This window comes from Lissotriton helveticus, chromosome 2_1, assembly GCF_964261635.1.
Source record: "Lissotriton helveticus chromosome 2_1, aLisHel1.1, whole genome shotgun sequence".
NCBI lineage: Eukaryota > Metazoa > Chordata > Amphibia > Caudata > Salamandridae > Lissotriton > Lissotriton helveticus.
The window spans coordinates 1,193,761,719-1,193,779,846 of record NC_136059.1 but is presented as its reverse complement, the minus strand read 5'-3'; the positions used below and the strand labels follow the sequence as shown (position 1 = coordinate 1,193,779,846).

The 18,128-nt window shown below is 44.0% G+C and overlaps 1 protein-coding gene across 1 annotated transcript in view; it reads right to left on the bottom strand.

The window, feature by feature from the left end:
• SLC39A8 (solute carrier family 39 member 8) overlaps positions 1-18,128 on the bottom strand; it is a 264,221-nt gene that overhangs the window by 178,768 nt on the left and 67,325 nt on the right. Inside the window, exon 3 of the mRNA XM_078677474.1 lies at positions 9,229-9,394. Coding sequence (XP_078533600.1) covers positions 9,229-9,394 — 166 coding nt within the window. The remainder of the gene's footprint in view (positions 1-9,228; positions 9,395-18,128) is intronic.

The following is an 18,128-nucleotide window of genomic DNA, read 5'->3' as shown; positions in this document are numbered from 1 at the left end:
GCCCCCTGAAAAAGGAGAAGCCACATTTATGAGTGTAAGTTACTACTACCAAACAATCATTGGAAATGCAATAGGGCTCGCATTAGGAAAGTTTGAGCTATTGGTCTTATAAATGAATTTTTTTTTAGTTATGTGTTATTTTTTAAAATAGCTAAATTAATAGCTTTCTCATTTACAATGCCAATAGTTATAACTTTCTCAAATGTGACACCTATAGCATTTGTAATGCAACATGTTTTGTATTTACATGACTTAGATGTATTGATATTACAAATAACATTGGCTTTTAATTTTTTTTAATTAAATTAATACTTAAATAATTTATTTAATTTGTAATGGCAATCAAAAGACATAATAAAATAAAAAACTCAGCACAACGTAACATGGAGCTATCAAGACAAAGAAAATTGCCGCTTTTTATCTACGATCCACAAGAAATAATTTATCAGATATATGCAGAGGTAGGCCTAAGTGCCTTGGACATGACGAAGAACATTTTGAACACATTACTAAATTGGGAGGTTAACCAGAGTAAAGCAAATATGAATCCGAGTGATGTAATCACATTTCCGGGGGTCAGCAATCCCACAGGTTGTGTATTGCAGCACTGCTTACTTGGAGATAGAGAAGAAGCGGGTACACTAGTAAAAGAATGGCACTGCAATCAGCCACTCTAAAAATAACAAACGCCGGGACTGTGTTGCAAACATCAGAGCCATGAAACGGCTTAATCGTTTTCACCAAATAATAAATATAAAAGCATGGACCAATTTGTTGTGTGATTGAAATTAAGCCAAGTGTGACATCCAGTGAATTTACCAAGGGAAGAAGGGATGGAGTGATAGCACCAGGCCGTGAAGAAGCAGGAAAACAAGAGAACGAAAGAGGGAGAAAATTCGGACTAAATCAGAAGAAATTCAGTTTTAAATAAATTTAGTCTTAAAAACCTATTGGACAACCACTTAAACAAGACCTCAGCATTGCTGTGGTGGGGAGGGGGGGCGGGGAGAAGCAAGAAGGGAAGAATAGGGGAGAGTAAGGGTGACAAGACGCACGGGGAGCAGCAGCCTTTGATGTGCCGGCCGGCCGTGGACAGTGAATAATTAGGGGAGGAGAAATGCCAGAGCGCACGCTGGGGGAAGCTTGTGGGAGGGAGGCTGTCATTTCCACAACGATGGAGGGAATTCAATGGTCTAGCGCCTTGAACTCAAGAATTTAGAAAATATTTTATTAGGGCAGAATAGTGCGGCACTTACACTGTCGTCGAGACACTGCAGGGGTAGTGGAAATATGGTGTTCATGAAGACACTGAGGGAGGGCTCGGTGAAGTGACGTCCTAATGTCGACACTGCATAGATAGAGGAGGTACTGTCCTAGCACTAACGCCGCAGGGCTAGGGGAGGCGCTAACCCAATGCAGAAGGTGTGGGGCAGGGCATAGGGAAGTGGTTTTCTAATGCAGACACTACGGGGGAGTGGGGGTAGGCTGTTGTTCGATTTCTAGCACTGCAGGTCACGGGTGGGGTGACTTGCTCTGCTCTCTGTCTCGCCCCACTCTCCACGCGAGGACTCCCCGTCACTGTCAGACGCTAGGCAACGCTGGCTGACATTTGCCGCATGATTTTACCCCAAGGCAGGCAGCCCGAAATTGCCTCTGCCGTGCGTTTTAATAAGCAACTGTCTCAACGGCAATCGAAGCACCATCCACAAGCTGAGCATGTGACCCAAAGCGCGTGTAAGCACTTCATCGACCGGACGTGGAATCATAGCGCTTCAGGGAAACACCAGTGGAATGAATGCGCTATAAATTATGTAATGCACTTGCAAAAATAAAGTAATCATGTGCGTGAATGGCGCCAGAAAGCGTAAGATGAAAAAAAATTCATTTTAACAACACAAATCTCTATTCTTAAGAGGCATTAGAGCTTTGGTTCTTAACCTGGGCTCTACATGCCCCTAGGCGTCCACGACGCGTACTCAGGGGGCCCACAATTGATTAGACTATTATACACTGTTTGCAGATTAATAAAGTATTTATACATAAAAAAGGACATGTTAAAACGCTCTGTAATGTGCCAGAATTTGAAATGAGAGGCTAAAAATTAAGTTGGCATGGTTAGCCTGATTTGTGGGAACAGAGCAAGTACAGCAAAGAGAATTTAGTTTGAACGACTACAAGCCTCAACTGACGCACTGGTATGCACCAAGAAAGAAGCCCTCGGCATTGCTGTGGTGGGGAGGGGGGGCGGGGAGAGGCAAGAAGGGAAGAATAGGGGAGAGTAAGGGTGACGAGACGCACGGGGAGCAGCAGCCTTTGATGTGCCGGTCGGCCGTGGGCAGTGAATAATTAGGGGAGGAGCGCACGCTGGGGGAAGCTTGTGGGAGGGAGGCTGGTGGCTTTGATGCGTGCACGCGCTTTTTTCACGGGCACAGCATCAAATCGCCCGTTTGGTTAAGCTCTAGTTAAGCCCCAATATGTCTCGACATCTGCAATGCTTGCGCATTGGCAGAGGTCGAGCCCTACAAAGAAACAGTAGTGAGTCTAGCACTACACACGGCCAACCACCAAACTGCATCACCTTTCCATTGAAAATAATTAATATAAGGGCTTAAACAAAAACTCATAAGCAATAATGTTACATTAAAGCAAACTAGTTAAAATAAGTAAGAATATAAATACATATAATTTAATGTGAAAAAAAATCTGCAACGCTGCGCCAGAGTACCCCTCAATCCCATAGGGCACATTGTACCTTTCAAAATAGCATGTCTTCCTCGTTATTTATATGTCCAAGGAAATTTTCCTTACCCTATCCCCCGCAGGTAGTTCCACTCCTTGGCCTCCAAACTTACAAACTTTGTATGGGCCGGTGGACGTCATAGGGTGTCCTTTCATTCAGGATACAAGTCACCCTTCGATGGTGGAATGGGCGGCCCACGGTTACCCTTGTCATTGCCGTCCTGCACACCGGTGGCTCTTCTCTGCTGCAGGGCGACCTTACGTTTCATCTGTTGGGACCATCGTCTGACTGGTATGACTCCTCTGTGGCGGGGTACATGGCTCCAGCATCTTTATGCCCTAGAGGGTTTCGTTCAGTGAGGCCAAATTGGCATCTCATATTTACAGGATGTATATAAAGGAGAAAACTTAATGTCCATCCAAGAGCTAAATGATCTGTACAAATTAGTCAACTCACAGTTCTTCCGCTTTCTTCAGCTGCGTCACGCCTTGTGATCAAACATTCCACCAAACACTCCACTTCCAGAATACAATCCCCTCGAGGCTTAGATCTTCCTAGTGCACCTGGAGAAAGGAGCCATCTCTTCGATCTATTCATCTCTGGTCATTCATGCCTCTGACGGCTTCAGATTGCTCAGACCGAAATGGGTGACCTGGGTGGGAGACCTTGATGAGGATGACTGGAGGGAGGCTTGCCTCACACTTTGCGAACTGGGAATTTCTTCACGGATACGCATGATACAAATAAATTATCTTCATGCTACTTACCTCTCTCCTCGCTGCCTGGAACAAATATCACCCTATGACCCGGCTGCTTGCATGGGATGTGCGCTCGCTGCCACAGATTTTTTCCACATGGTCTGGGACTGTTCGGCGCAGCATTCCTTCTGGGACGGGGTGGGTCAGGAGCTTTTGATGGTTCTTGGGCGCAAACTTGCATTGGTCCAGCGCAATGCTCTGTTGGGGCTGGTGAGGAGTTGGGGGCCCTTGGGCCAAGTGAACTTACCTTGGCGGAGCCTGCCTGGTGGCCAAAAGAGATGTGGCCAACGCATGGAAGCAGCCAACGCCCCCCTTGATCTCGTGTTGGTGCAGGGGGTAGATTGGTGTGCGCAACAAGAAAAGCCTGTTTATGCTGCTTGTGGGTGTCCCACAAGCATGAAAGGGTGTGGGGGAAACGGTGTTATTCCATACACAGCCCCTGTTATCTGCGCTGATAAATGTACTTGCTGTAACGTCACAATAAAATCATAATACAGTTAGTTATTAAGAAAATATAGTTAAATTAGATTTCAATAATTCTATAAGGTGAGTTTTATTTAGTTTAATATAGTTGTAATTCAAAATCGAGGTAATAGTGCTATAGCATTGTCATGTTCCTGAACATTTAAAATAAATATATACAATTATTAACATTAATATATAACATTAACATATTTTTACTAATTTATTATAAAGGTTTATAAACATTTTCCCTACACTTGTGGGTGAATGTTCTTGCATTTTTTGGGTCAAACCAGAGGCTGTACTGACTCACTTGTGCATCTTTTAGGATGATGAGAGGTCCATTGCACTACGGAAGTGTATGTGTGTAAGATAATTGGTGGTATTGAGTGCTGTTGGTTGAGGTGATAGCCAAATATTGCCATATCTGGGTTGGGTTAGTGGCATGGAAGGATTTAAATTGTAATTGGTTTTGTTGCATAACAGTGCATGGTGTGCCCTGGTGAAGAGTGCTGTTGTGAGCACACCGATGCCCGCTGATATTGCATATTTGCGCTGTGTAGGATGAGTGTGTGAACTTCTGTCCTTAGAGTAATGTTGGATGTTATGTGAGTGGCGTGTGATTAGAAGAGTTTTCTGTGCTGTTTACGTATGAACTGCCCATTGTCCCAGGTGTCTATGGCAACCAATCAATGGCCTCCCGATGGCAAAGATGATATTGAGTTGGGGACATACAAGTCAAGGACAGGCCAACATGGCGTGTGAGTGATTGCTTGGAGCTCCTTAAAACAAATCCGCTGTTTTCAATCACCATCGACTTCTGTCACTCACAGGGAGAAAGGTAGGAGATTAGGCAGGTTGAAAGATAAGCTAGTCATGAAAACATATTCAAATACATTTTTAAATGTTTACTGATACACAACTAATGTGCATATCTTATTGATCGGCGGGATTTCTCTGACTAATCTATACAGAGACTAAACGATGCACAATATTATCAGTGCTTTAAGGGCAGTCTGAGACCAAGGTTCAAACTGGGAGATGCGTCACTGCAGTTAACAATCATTAAAGTATGTTACATGGCACAGCCGCCGTGCAGGATTCATTGCATTTCGTCCTTGGTCTAAAGAACTAACTCCATGCCTCCCTGTTGACACTGAAAACTAGAGTGGCAGTTGTACTGATTTTTTGTGATGTGAGCACCTCCATTATTATTCAATCACTTTTACCATGGATGCTATGCAACTGTGGCATCGTACCGCCTTCCCCTCACTACTGAATGGAAGCTGATTGCAACTCAAGACTGACAAAGGATAAAAAACATGCAAGCCTCCTACGTGGTAAACATTCAGGAAAACAGAAGTACAATCGTAGTTTTACTGCTAGCACACTTCTTAGCCAGAAGTAAAAATCAGGTATCCTCAAAGGTGTTCACTAACAGTAATTAACCACACATGGTACTGAATGGTGTCTTGAGGAGAGACCAGAGGTCACAAATAATAAATAATGCCCCCTGACCTCAACGAGGTGCTATAGATCTATGTTTCAATCTTTAATGATCCCAGAAATGGTGTTAATGAAGTACTAAGGGCTATATGTTCCACGTTAGTGATGAAAAGCTGGTGACAAGAGTGAAACCCAAAAACCTGGTAATACCGCATTCTCATATAACCATTCTGCAAAAAAAGGCTCTATAGCAAAAAGTGAATATGGAAACCTACAGCAGTTCCATGACATTAAATCCACTGACTCTAGAGACTTATTTAATCAGTTTCATCCAGTCTTCTTTGGTGTTAAGGCCTTTACTCACCGTGTCCAAGATGGATATGTACCACTGTTCCCTATTTTTGCGTTTTAATTCCAGGTCACCTCCTCTTTTGCTTCCTTTTATATTTTCAAAAATGAACCATCTAAAATCAATAAAGCCGTACCTGCTGCTTCGAAATGATAAACTAAGGGGGCATTTTGTTTGTTGTTCTTAAGTGCTGATTTGTGTTCAGGTAGGGGCACTCTCAATCCGCAATCTGTCTCGCCCACACAGCCAAAGCCACAGGGAAATATAATCAGGTGGACAATATTGCTGCTTCTAGAGTTGTTGAGGCCTTTGGCTGCTAGAGTAACAAGCTTTCTGAATGACAAATATGCATGTCTTGTTGTTATGGCTCTCTCAATATAATGTTTTAACATTGTATGTGCAATATATTTTTTATTAAATATTTGAGATCACATGAATTTTATATAATTGTACAATTGTTTTTAATATATATTTTATTAAACAGACTTTATAGAATTGCCTTTTGGGTCCTTTTAAGACTGGCAGTGAGTAGTATACGATTGTGAAGACAGTGGAGTGTGATTTATCTGATTGGTGACTCCTACTAGAGACCCTTCTCTTTTGATACATTGTTGTATAAGGAGCCCTGTTTCTTGGAGTAGTGGGGTCACTCTCCTGTTTTCTGAGTCAATCTTGAGGTGTACTTTTCTAATTGGTTAGTAACTCTTTTCCACTTATTTCCTGCAACACGTGTGATTATTGACAGTTAATAATTATCATCTTTTCATATTATTTTTAAGGGTATAGTGCATGCTGCAAAAAATTATGAATTAAAAACTAGATTCCTTTTTTACACAATTTTCCTGCATGGAGTGTGGGGAGTTTGGATCACAGGGGCCCCACTACCATGAAAATAATGTTTATATTTCTCCATTCTTCACTAAGAATTCAAATGGGACATTGGTCGGTTATGGACTTCACTTTAGGTTAGGCATCTTTTATCCTGGAATCAGCCTTCCACTTTCAATCTAATTTTAATTTTCTTGTTTTTTAAAAGGAATGTAATGATTGGCTTCCTTGGAAGTGTGCCATTGTTCAGCAATGAAAATGATTCAAAGCCATGGGGAATTTGATAACTGCATGAGCACTGTGGTGAGGCCTTGTGCCACGAGGCAGTTGCTTCTGGGCTGTCTAAAGATGTTTCTAATACACATTTCTCCCTTTAACAATGGCACGTGTTCCCCTCAGGAATTATTTTGTTATACTATGCAGTGAGTGGAGAGGTATTGCCTCACTCAGCTGGTTATTTCGTTTTGCATTTAAAAACTGTTTGTGCATAGTTCTCTATACATCACACCCTTTTCATACAGTCGCTTAAAAGTTTTGTAATGTTATCAATTACTCTAGCATCTTTTAAATATTTCTATCATGATGGGCCTGCACCACAGTCTAGATTGCTGATTAAATATAACGAGCACCCCAGGGAGGATGCACCCAACCCTTGGGCAAACTGAATCTAAAATCAGCATAGAATATAGAGGTACAAATCATTAGGAGAGAGCTCTCAATACAGAATACTGGATCTCTCATCCGAAGGGGGTGGATTGCTCTTTACTCCGCCCTTGTGTAAACTAGGGTCCTAAATTCGAATCACTTAGTGAGGTGTCAGGCAAAGAGAAAACTGGTCCTCATTAGCAGCTGTGATGCTACTTTCCTTAGACTTACTCATCACAAGCTCTTGTGTAGTTCTGATTTTATGATGAGTGAATCCTTTGGGGGTTTATCAACCAGGGGTGGGCCATTCATCCTTTCAGGTTTCCTAAACCGGGTGGGTGATCCTTCCACTGTATTTGCCACACATGGGGTGCTTTGCTAATTTTAGGCCTTACCCTCTGCTAATTAGGGCATAGGTTACTAGCCACGTGCAGAGGGTTAGGCCTAACACCTAATTGCTGCCCTACAATTCATTTAAAACATACAAGATGATGGACGGAATGTTGCACAATGTCAAAACATTCACCCCCAGTCACAGATCTGGGTTTAATCCATCGTTATTTTGCTCACCAAGCTACCCCAGTTCAGACATGGCCATATGCAAATCAGTCTTGACCCTGTGCCTCATGGGAACAGTCCAGACCGAACTGCCAAGCCATGTCTTCCCTGGACCGGAATCAAGCATCCTAGGACCGGTTTCTGGCTATCAGCCTTAATCAGCCAGGATAGCTTGACTTCAGTGGCATAGTGAGCATGGGACCCACGTCTGGGCATACCCTTCCCACATAGGGTGAACAGCAAAACACACAAGCTGATGGACGGAATGTTGCACAATGGCAAAACATTGCCAACCCGAGTGGGACGGGTATGCTCAGACGTGATTCCTGTGCTCTCCATGCCACTGGAATCAAGCTATCCTAGCTGGTGAGGGCTGAAAGCCCGAAACCGGTCCTAGGATTCTTGTTTCCAGTCCAGGGAGGACCTGGCTTGGCAGTTCAGGCTGGATTGTTCACATGGGGCACAGGGTCAAGACTGATTTGCCTATGGCTGGGTTCAAACTGGAATGGCATGGTGAGCAAAAAAAACTATGGATTTAGGCCCAGATCTCTGTACTGGGGTGAATGTATGACATTGTTCTGCATTCTGTCCATCAACTGTTGTTTTTGCTACAATTCATTTAGGCAGTATGCTTTTTCCAATGTAACAACTTTATTCAGATTTCACCCACCGTCACCACATTTGGATGTACTCTTTAATTGCAAGGCAAGGGGTTTGGATTGTTGTTTAGTGGCCACCAAAGTTGGCCATTTCTTCTGAACATTAACGTCTATTGACGCTAGACACGTTTGCTTGTATCTTGATTTGTTGTCGCAGTTCTAAACTTATATAGTTACAGCTTTTTAAAACAATTAATTTTAGATATGTTTACTGCAGCTTTTTAAAGACTGTGCTAAAGGCATATCACTTTGCATGTTTTTTTAAAAATTAGCTATCAGTAAATCTGTCAGTGCAGCCAATAATGTTGCTATCTACCCCATATATTCCTGTACGGCTCTTCAACGGATATACAAGAAGTCCCTTGTTTTTTGATCCACATATAGTCACAAAGGTGATGACTAATACACAGGTGGTGGGAAGCAATGGGATTAGGGAAAATATTGCAGTTTGGATAAGGCAAGAACCGTATCGTGGTGAATATTGAATATCAAGTTGTGGTTACGGTTTGCTCTAGCTGCGAACCTTCTTCGAAACAACACATCTTACTACTGTAAAAGTGGGACCACTGCCAATCTATTTGGTAAGTCAATGCAAATGTCATTAAAATAATAATATTACCAACATTTCTATATTTGTTTTTACCATATTCCATTACACATCACGGATGCATTTTTCAATAAAACCTAACTCTGCTATTTGCAGCGGAGTACTCATTATTCTCTTGTAAAATTGAAACAGATCAACACACCCAAGATGAGTGCCAGCAGACATCAATCACTTACCTTCTGCGGAACTTGGCCTGGTTTTGTTTTTGAGCTCTGCTTGACCACAAGGATGAAAAGAAATTTGCTGCAGAATTGCAGGGCAAATCGATGTGAAATTGGATGCAGTCAGCTGGCTCCCATTCTGCATGTCATAGATGGAAAAGATTTGTTCTCCGGACAAACACTGGGGAGAGAAATAAGTCATCACCTTTTCAACAAACTTGTATAAAAATTGACAACAACTTACACAGGTTAAGTACAACCGTTAGCTAATGTAAGGTGATTAGAAACACAATCATATCAATAATAATAGTTTGTGGAACTAACAACGAAAGCTGTTCTGTGAAACGCTGAATACATATGTAAGTCAAACAATACCTAACTAGAATACTTGTAAAACTAAGGGCCAGATTTAGAGTTCGGTGTATGTGTACTACGTCATAAACATGGTGGACATCTTGCCCCCCTAATTACAAGTGCATTATATCCTAATGTACTTGCAGTAAGGTGGATGGGATATCCGTCATGTTTGTGACGGAGTAATAGTCCACCAAACTCTACAGCAGGCCTTAAATGAATGTGAGTCTTTTTGGTGTCTCCTAACTGGAAGGGTTCACCAGCGAAAGAGCAGACCTCAGTCATTTAGTAATAGTATTTAGGAAAAATCTGATTCCAAATAAAAATTTACTTTGGGCTATAAATAAATAGAATATATCCATCAGCCAAATGAGTTACTTTAATAGTTCAGTTGGCCATTTCATAACCTGTTTTGTTTGGTAATGTGCTGACCAAACTTCATTATAATTTGTACTGCGAACTAAGCATAGTACAACATTTTCTGCTCCCTGCTTTAAATATGATTTTATCTTTATATTTGCTTCAAGTCCTCACAATTGACACGTTTGGCTAGACACAACAGTCATTTTGAGTTGAGATATTTCTGAACATCTACAGTGGAAAATAAGATTCCAGCTTATTCTTTCCACAGAGCACACACCCTCTTTTGTTATCAAACCGTGCATACAACCCCGGACGGACCCACAACTGCTTCAAGGCCGCCCCGAAACGCACACCCGGTCCCTTCACCTGCCGGAGCTGCAGCTACACCAGCCACAGAGCCGACGAGCCAAGAAAGACCTCAACCACCTCCGATGCATACTACTGAACACTCGCTCCGCACGGCAACACGCCGTCGAGCTCTGGGACCTGCTCAACACAACCTCTCCGGACGTCGCCTTCCTGACAGAGACCTGGTTGACCAACTCCTCCGCACCCGACATCGCCATAGCCATCCCAGACGGCTACAAGATCAACCGCAGAGACCGCACCAACGAAGTCGGAGGAGGAATCGCCACTGTCCACAGGAACAGCATCAGGGTCTCGACTAGCACCGATGACGCGCTCAGCACCGCTGAACACATGCATTTCCATATCCACATAGACCCCCACTCCACCCTCAGAGGCACCCTTGTCTACCGACCCCCCGGACCCCACCCCCAGTTCAGCGACTCCATCGCTGACTTCATCAGCACGCACGCCCTGACCTCCACCGACTACATCCTCCTCGGAGACCTGAACTTTCACCTTGAGAACAATAACGACAACAACTTCACAACCCTGATCGATAACCTCGTCAACCTCGGACTGAGACAACTCGTCACAACATCCACTCTGCCAGCCACACGCTCGACCCCATCTTCTCCTCAAGCCCGCACGTCTCCGTCAGCCAAACCACCGAACTCCTCTCGACCGACCACCACTGCATCCACTTCACCTTCCAAAAACCCACCACACACCACCGCACCCAACAGATCCCCCGCCGCCGCTGGAGCAAAATCACCGAAGACCAACTACATGCAAACCTCGCTCTCAGCCCACCCACCGAACCCTCCAACAACAAGGTCGCTGCCCACAACCTCAGACGCTGGATCGAGGACTGCGCCACCTCCCTCGCCCTGCTGAAGAAACCCCCCCCACATAGACACCAGCAAGAGGGCCAGCTGGTTCACCGCAGAACTCCTAGATTCCAAGCAAGCCTGCCGGAAACTAGAGAACTAATGACACAGTGAACAAACTCCGGACAGCCACGCAGCACACAAGGACGCCGTCCGCAACCACCACCACCTCATCAGGGCTGCCAAGAAGACCTCCTTCAAAGACCGCCTCGACAACAATGCACACGACAGCAAGGAGCTATTCAACATCGTGAAAGAACTCTCCAACCCCAGCTCCAACACCAACGACATCCCGCCGTCACAAGCCCTGTGCGACTCCCTCGCCACCTTCTTCCACCGCAAGATAGCAGACATCACGACAGCTTCAACACCCAGACAGCCCCAACAGACAGCAACACAACAGATCCTCCGCACTCCATCAACCACGTCCTCTTGCTAGCCTGGACCAGCGTTAGCATCGATGACACTATCAAGACCATGAGCACAATCCACTACGGCTCTCCGTCAGACCCATTCCCCCACCAAGTCTTCAACAGTGCAAGCAGCTCCATCGCACCTCACCTACGCAACGTCATCAATCTCTCCCTTGAGACCGCGACCTTCCCAGAGAGCTGGAAACACGCCGAGATCAACGCCCTACTCAAAAAACCCAAGGCAGACCCAAGAGACCTCAAGAACTTCCGACCCATCTCTCTGCTCCCCTTCCCGGCCAAGGTCATCGAGAAAATTGTTAACAGACAGCTAACCCGATACCTCGAAGAGAACAGAATCCTGGACCCTTCCCAGTCAGGGTTCCACAGCTACCACAGCACAGAGACTGCCCCCATTTACGTGGATACTGCAGCACTCATCCTCCTAGACCTCTCCGCCGCCTTCGACACCATCTGCCACCGCACACTACACGCACGCCTCCACGCCGCAGGGATCCGAGACAAGGCTCTGGAATGGACCACCTCCTTCCTCTCCGGCAGAACCCAGAGCGTCCGCCTTCCCCCGTTCCTTTCTGAAGCTTCCTAGATTATCTGCGGCGTACCCCAAGGATCCTCCCTCAGCCCGACACTGTTCAACATTTACATGGCCCCGCTTGCACACGTCGCCTGACAGCACAACCTCAACATAATATCCTACACCAACGACACTCAACTGATCCTCTCCCTCACCAAGGACCCCATCACCGCCAAAGCCAACATCCATGAAGGAATAAAGGCCGTCGCCGACTGGATGAAGATCAGCCGTCTGAAGCTGAACTCGGACAAGACGGAGGTCCTCATCCTCGGCTCCAACCCGTCAGCCTGGGACGACTTCTGGTGGCCAACGGCACTGGGGGCAGCCCCGAACCCCACCGACCCTGCAAGCAACCTGGGAATCATCCTCGACTCAACGCTCTCAATGACCAAGCAAGTCAACGCCGTCTCCTCCTCCTCCTTCAACACCCTCCGCATGCTCCGCAAGATCTACAGATGGATCCCGACAGATACAAGAAAGACAGTCACCCAGGCCCTTGTCAGCAGCAGACTCGACTACGGAAACACCCTCTACGCAGGAGCCCCGACCAAGCTCATCAATCGGCTACAACACTTCCAAAATGCCTCGGCACGACTGATCCTCGATATACCACGACACGGCCACATCACCCCCCACCTGAGAAACCTGCACTGGCTCCCCGTCAACAAGAGGATATCCTTTAAGCTCCTCATACACGCACACAAGGCACTCCACAAGACCGGCCCAGCCTACCTCAACAGACGGCTCTCCTTCTACACCCCCAACTGCCAGCTAAGCTCCGCCGACCTCTCACTCGCCACCGTCCCGCGCATCCGAAGAACAACCACCGGCGTGAGATCCTTCTCCCACCTCGCCGCCAAGACATGGAACACCCTCCAACTGAGCCTACGACTGACCCAAGACCTGCTGACCTTCAGGAGGACCTAAAGACCTGGCTGTTCAAACAGTAGTGACCCCGACCTCTCCCCTCAGCACCTTGAGACCCTCGCGGGTATGTAGTGCGCTTAACAAATGACTGTTTGATACAGATCAGCAGAGACATGAAGGGCCAGATTTACAACCGTTTTTTGAGGTCGCAAAGGGGTTTTAGGCCTGTTTGCAACCGCAATAAACAGATGCATAATATACTACCCCTATTTTCCGAGTCGCTAATCTATTAGCGACTCGTAAAATAGGGTGAGCGACTCGCTATTAGGAAGGGGCGTGCCAAGGGCGTCCCTTCCTAATAGAGAGTGCAAATGCCATGTATGAGTGTTTTGCGACTGCATTTGCAGTCTTAAAAAACTCCCTTTTTACCACCTACTTCAAGTAGGTGGTTAACCATTCGCAAAAGGGAAGGGGTCCCAAGGGGACCCCTTCCCCTTTGTGAATTGGTGCACAAATATTTTTCAAGAGCAGGACCACTGCCTGCCCTTAAAAAATGAAACTGAAAAGTTTCATTTTTCTTTTTTAAATGCATCCTGTTTTCCTTTAAGGAAAACAGGCTGCATTTTAAAAATCTGCTATGTTGACAAAGCAGTCCCAGACATGGTGGTCTGCTGTCCCCAGCAGGCCACCATCCCTGGGAGTGCTAGCCATTCTCAATGGGGTCGCAAATTGCGATAGCCTCATTAATATTCATGAGGCATGCAATGTGCTACCCTATTGGGAATCGCAAACAGTGTTCCTCGCGCTCGTCAACATCAAGTTTGCAAGCAAGCAAAATTCACCTGCCGGTGAGATTTTTCCTCATTTGTGTTCCTCAACGTCAGGTGCGCCAGCTAGGGAAATCAACCTTCTGTTGAGATTTCTCAATGCGGGCAGTCGGATTTCTCAATGCGGTTGGCCGTGTATTCTCGCGACAGCTTGTGTTGAGAAACCGTCCGTTCGCGTTGAGAAAGCTGCCACTTGAGGTGAATATCTACTCGAGAAGCAAAAAGGAAGCAGTGCCTGCTTGCGCCCGCTTGCGTTTTCATGGTGCCATTCTCGATAATTTCACAGGGTGGACAAACACCCGGGGCTGAAAATTACAGCAAATGACAGAGTTTTTTTGCACTTCACGGAGTTCGGAGTAGCAGAACGCCGCTAACTCCACCCAGGTTTAATATATACACATACATACATCCCCCCACTCTTTTACCCCTCCTCAAAGACAGAAAGGCTCAGCCGCCATTTCACACATCACTACAACTTGTTTAGCCCTCTGCCCCGGAAAGCACACCCTACATTCTGTTCATCAACTTTACACTGGAAGAATCCAAAAGCCAGCTGGGTTCCATCACATTTACCCTCTCTCAATCTGGCAGGGGCAGCCGCATTTGAGGTTTGCCTTTACTCTTCTGTCTTCTTGTCAAGACTCAACTTTGTAAGCCATGTCATCGATAGGTCAATAGTGTGGACAGGTAAGCCGCTGTGTCCTGGGTGGGCACCCCGGGACATAGCTAGTGAGCGTATCTGGAAGATGGGGTCCCCAGGGACATTAATGGCTCATGAAGGGGGGCTGTGGCCCCCTTCCTTTTATGTAGTTTAGGGGTCCAGGCCTTTAGATTCTCAGAGAGGGGGACCGCATGGCTTAAAAAATTCAAGGGGGCTTGGAGATAGGGTCCCCGGGGTCGAATATGGCTTGGGGAGGGAAGCCGTCAGGCCCTGGGGAATGGGCTCTTTAGGCTGAAATCGGCCTGGTGATAGGGGCCACGCACACCCCCACTCCCCAAAAATGAATGCGTCATCCTCCTGGGTGCTGGCCCGCCTCGGGGTGGGGAAGCTTAAAATAGAAGCGCGGGAGACCAGGCTTCTTTTTTCTAAACGTTTGCCATGAACTCACCGATCCTCTGCAAATTTTAACCACAAGTTTTTAATAACTAAGGGGTCAGGGTATTCCTAGCCTGCCCCCTTGTGTCTTTTTGAATGTTTTTTAGGACTCAGGACTGTATCCCAGGTCCTAATATGGCTGTCACCACGTCCTGGTTGAAATGCTGGCAGCCAATCAGATCTCACTTTGAGATTTGTTGGCTCTGCGATCCTCCACAGTTTGAAATATACAATTTTTTTAACTTTAATTTCTCAAAAAGAAATTAACAGATTAACACCAAAACACAAAAGCACTCTTTCTGGAGATCTACCTTTCTGTCAAATCTGGTGTAAATACATTCAGCGGTTTGGGCTATAGCAGTGTCTACAGTTCCTATGGAAAAATGAATAAGGAAAACCCATTTTGGAATACTTTCCCTTTTTATCCACCACGCTTGATGGATCACCCAAACAATTGCCATGAACATACTAGTGAAAAAGTAGCATTTCTTTCTAAAGTTTTGTGAAGATGCATCAAACAGCAGAAAAGTTAATTAGCAACAAAAATAATGACTTTCCTATGGAAACCCAATCCTATATGTATTATATATATATATATATATATATATATATATATATATATATATATATATATATATATATATATTCATTGAAAAAACCATAGGTTTCACACATGTTATAGTTAACTGGACATTTCACTCATACAAAACCTTTGAAATTCCCCCATTATAGTTAGTTCAGCTAACTATAACTCGCGCGCCCGCAATGCACTGCTGATGACGTCACATATTACATCACTCATGACATGGTCAGTGACATCACTCATGACATCACTGATGACATCTCAAATGAAATTACTGATGACATCACTGATGACATCATCCAGTGAATGTGTGTCTTTCTGAAAATAAATATTTTTTATATATGTATATCTAAAGGTCGATGGAAGAATAAATAATTAAATAAGTGTCTAAATGGATGTTTTTTTGTAAAATTGATTGGTTAACTGACTTATTAAGTGTATCTTAGTGAATACATATATTAGTGAGTAATGTTTAGATGTTTAAATATATGTATCAGTGTCTCACTTTGTGTATAAGTGGCTGCATGGGTTGGTGAGTAGCTACATGAGTGTGTATATGGGTTATTAGTTGTTTTTTTGAGTATCAGTATGAGTGTCTGTATGGTTGGTGGGAGGTATTACTTAGCACATAGATGCATGAATGACTGACTCACTGTTTGTATGTGTTTTGAAGACAGCATGTGTGCCAGGACTGTATGGGTGGATAAGTGTGTGTATGGGTGTGTTACTGAGTGAATGACTGTCTCAATAGTATCTTTATGAGTAACTCCATATGTTTTAATCTAGTATATGTGAGCATTGATGTATATAAGTGAGTATATGTGAGAGTGAGAGATTGGAAGAGTCCTGTTTAAATAAGTATGTGTTTCTATAAGTGATTGTTTAAGAGAGTTAGTATGTGTAAGTTTCCGTAGAAGTAAGTGTGGTAGTGTGTGTATAGCTGTATATGCAAATAAATGGATGTTTGATAGTTTATTTGCATGTGTGAGTATGTGTGTGAGTAACTCTATGGATGACTGTAGGTGTGTAACAGGATGTATAGGTGTATCAGTACATATGATGAGTGAGTACATGTATGAGTGACTATATAGAACTGTTAGTGAATGAGTGGATGTGTATATAGATGGTGGAATTACTGAATAGGTTGTTGTAACTGGTATTGGTATCTCCATTTTTTTTTAAATTTTAGTTTCTATTTTTGAATGTGTGTATCAAAGGTTATATTACGCTGAGAGGAGGTCTGCCACTCTTTCATAAGGATGATATCATCAGTGATGTCATCAGTGATGTCACTGACCATGTCATGAGTGATGTAATATGTGACGTCATCAGCAGTGCATTGCGGGCGCGCGAGTTATAGTTAGCTGAACTAACTATAACGGGGGAATTTCAAAGGTTTTGTATGAGTGAAATGTCCAGCTAACTATAACATGTGTTAACCTATGGATTTTTCAATGAATTTGCAAGGATTTTTAAATGCTAATTCCTAACTATAACGTGTGTGAAACCTATGGTTTTTTCAGTGAATTTGCAAGGTTTTTTAAGTGCTAATTCATAACTATAACGTGTGTGAAACCTATGGTTTTTTCAGTGAATTTCAAAGGTTTTGTAAATGATAATTATTAAATGTATTAATTGTTATATTTTTTTAGACCGGTTTACTACATTATTTTAAACTATTTATTTTTAGATATTTTATTTTTTAAATTACATTACATTTTTTTATTATAAATTGAAAAAATATGTTTTTAAAAATATTTAAATTGAAATATATATTTTTTTAATTTAATATTTTTTTAATTTATATATATTTTATATAGCAGGCAATGATATTCTATGGAAGGAAATTCAAGTTACTGGTAAGTACAGGTAAATTTACTTTTCAGGAATAGTAGTGAGCTAGATTGGGGAATTAATTCCTGAGGTCCCCTGTGAGCCAACTAGCCCACCAGGTACCTCCAGTATGCGCCAGGCAGCTGTGTTGCCGAGAGGTGTTCAAAGGGCACGCCCCCTTTTTACAACACTCTGCAACACAGCTCCGTGGCGCTTACTGGAGATACCTGTTGGACTAGTTGCCCCCTAGAAGACCTCTGGATTGAACAGGAATTAATTCCCCAACTTAAAACGCGCCTCAGGGCATGTTTGCACTCACATCACCTCAAGCCCCGCCCCCTACCTTCACCACTGTGCTAACGCGCCCTGTAGAGTGTTCTAAGTTGGGGGATTAAGTTTCCTTACATACTGGGGGTCCCTGGGGGCCAACTAGCCAACCGGGAACCTGTGTGTATAGCCCTATATGCAAATAAATGGATGTTTGATAGTTTGAGTATGTGTGTGAGTAACTCTATGGATGACTGTCGGTGTGTAACAGGATGTATAGGTGTATCAGTACATATGATGAGTGAGTACATGTATGAGTGACTATATGGAACTGTTAGTGAATGAGTGGATATGTATATAGATGGTGGAATTACTGAATAGGTCGTTGTAACTGGTATTGGTATCTCCATTTTTTTTAAAATTTTAGTTTCTATTTTTGAATGTGTGTATCAAAGGTTATATTACGCTGAGAGGAGGTCTGCCAC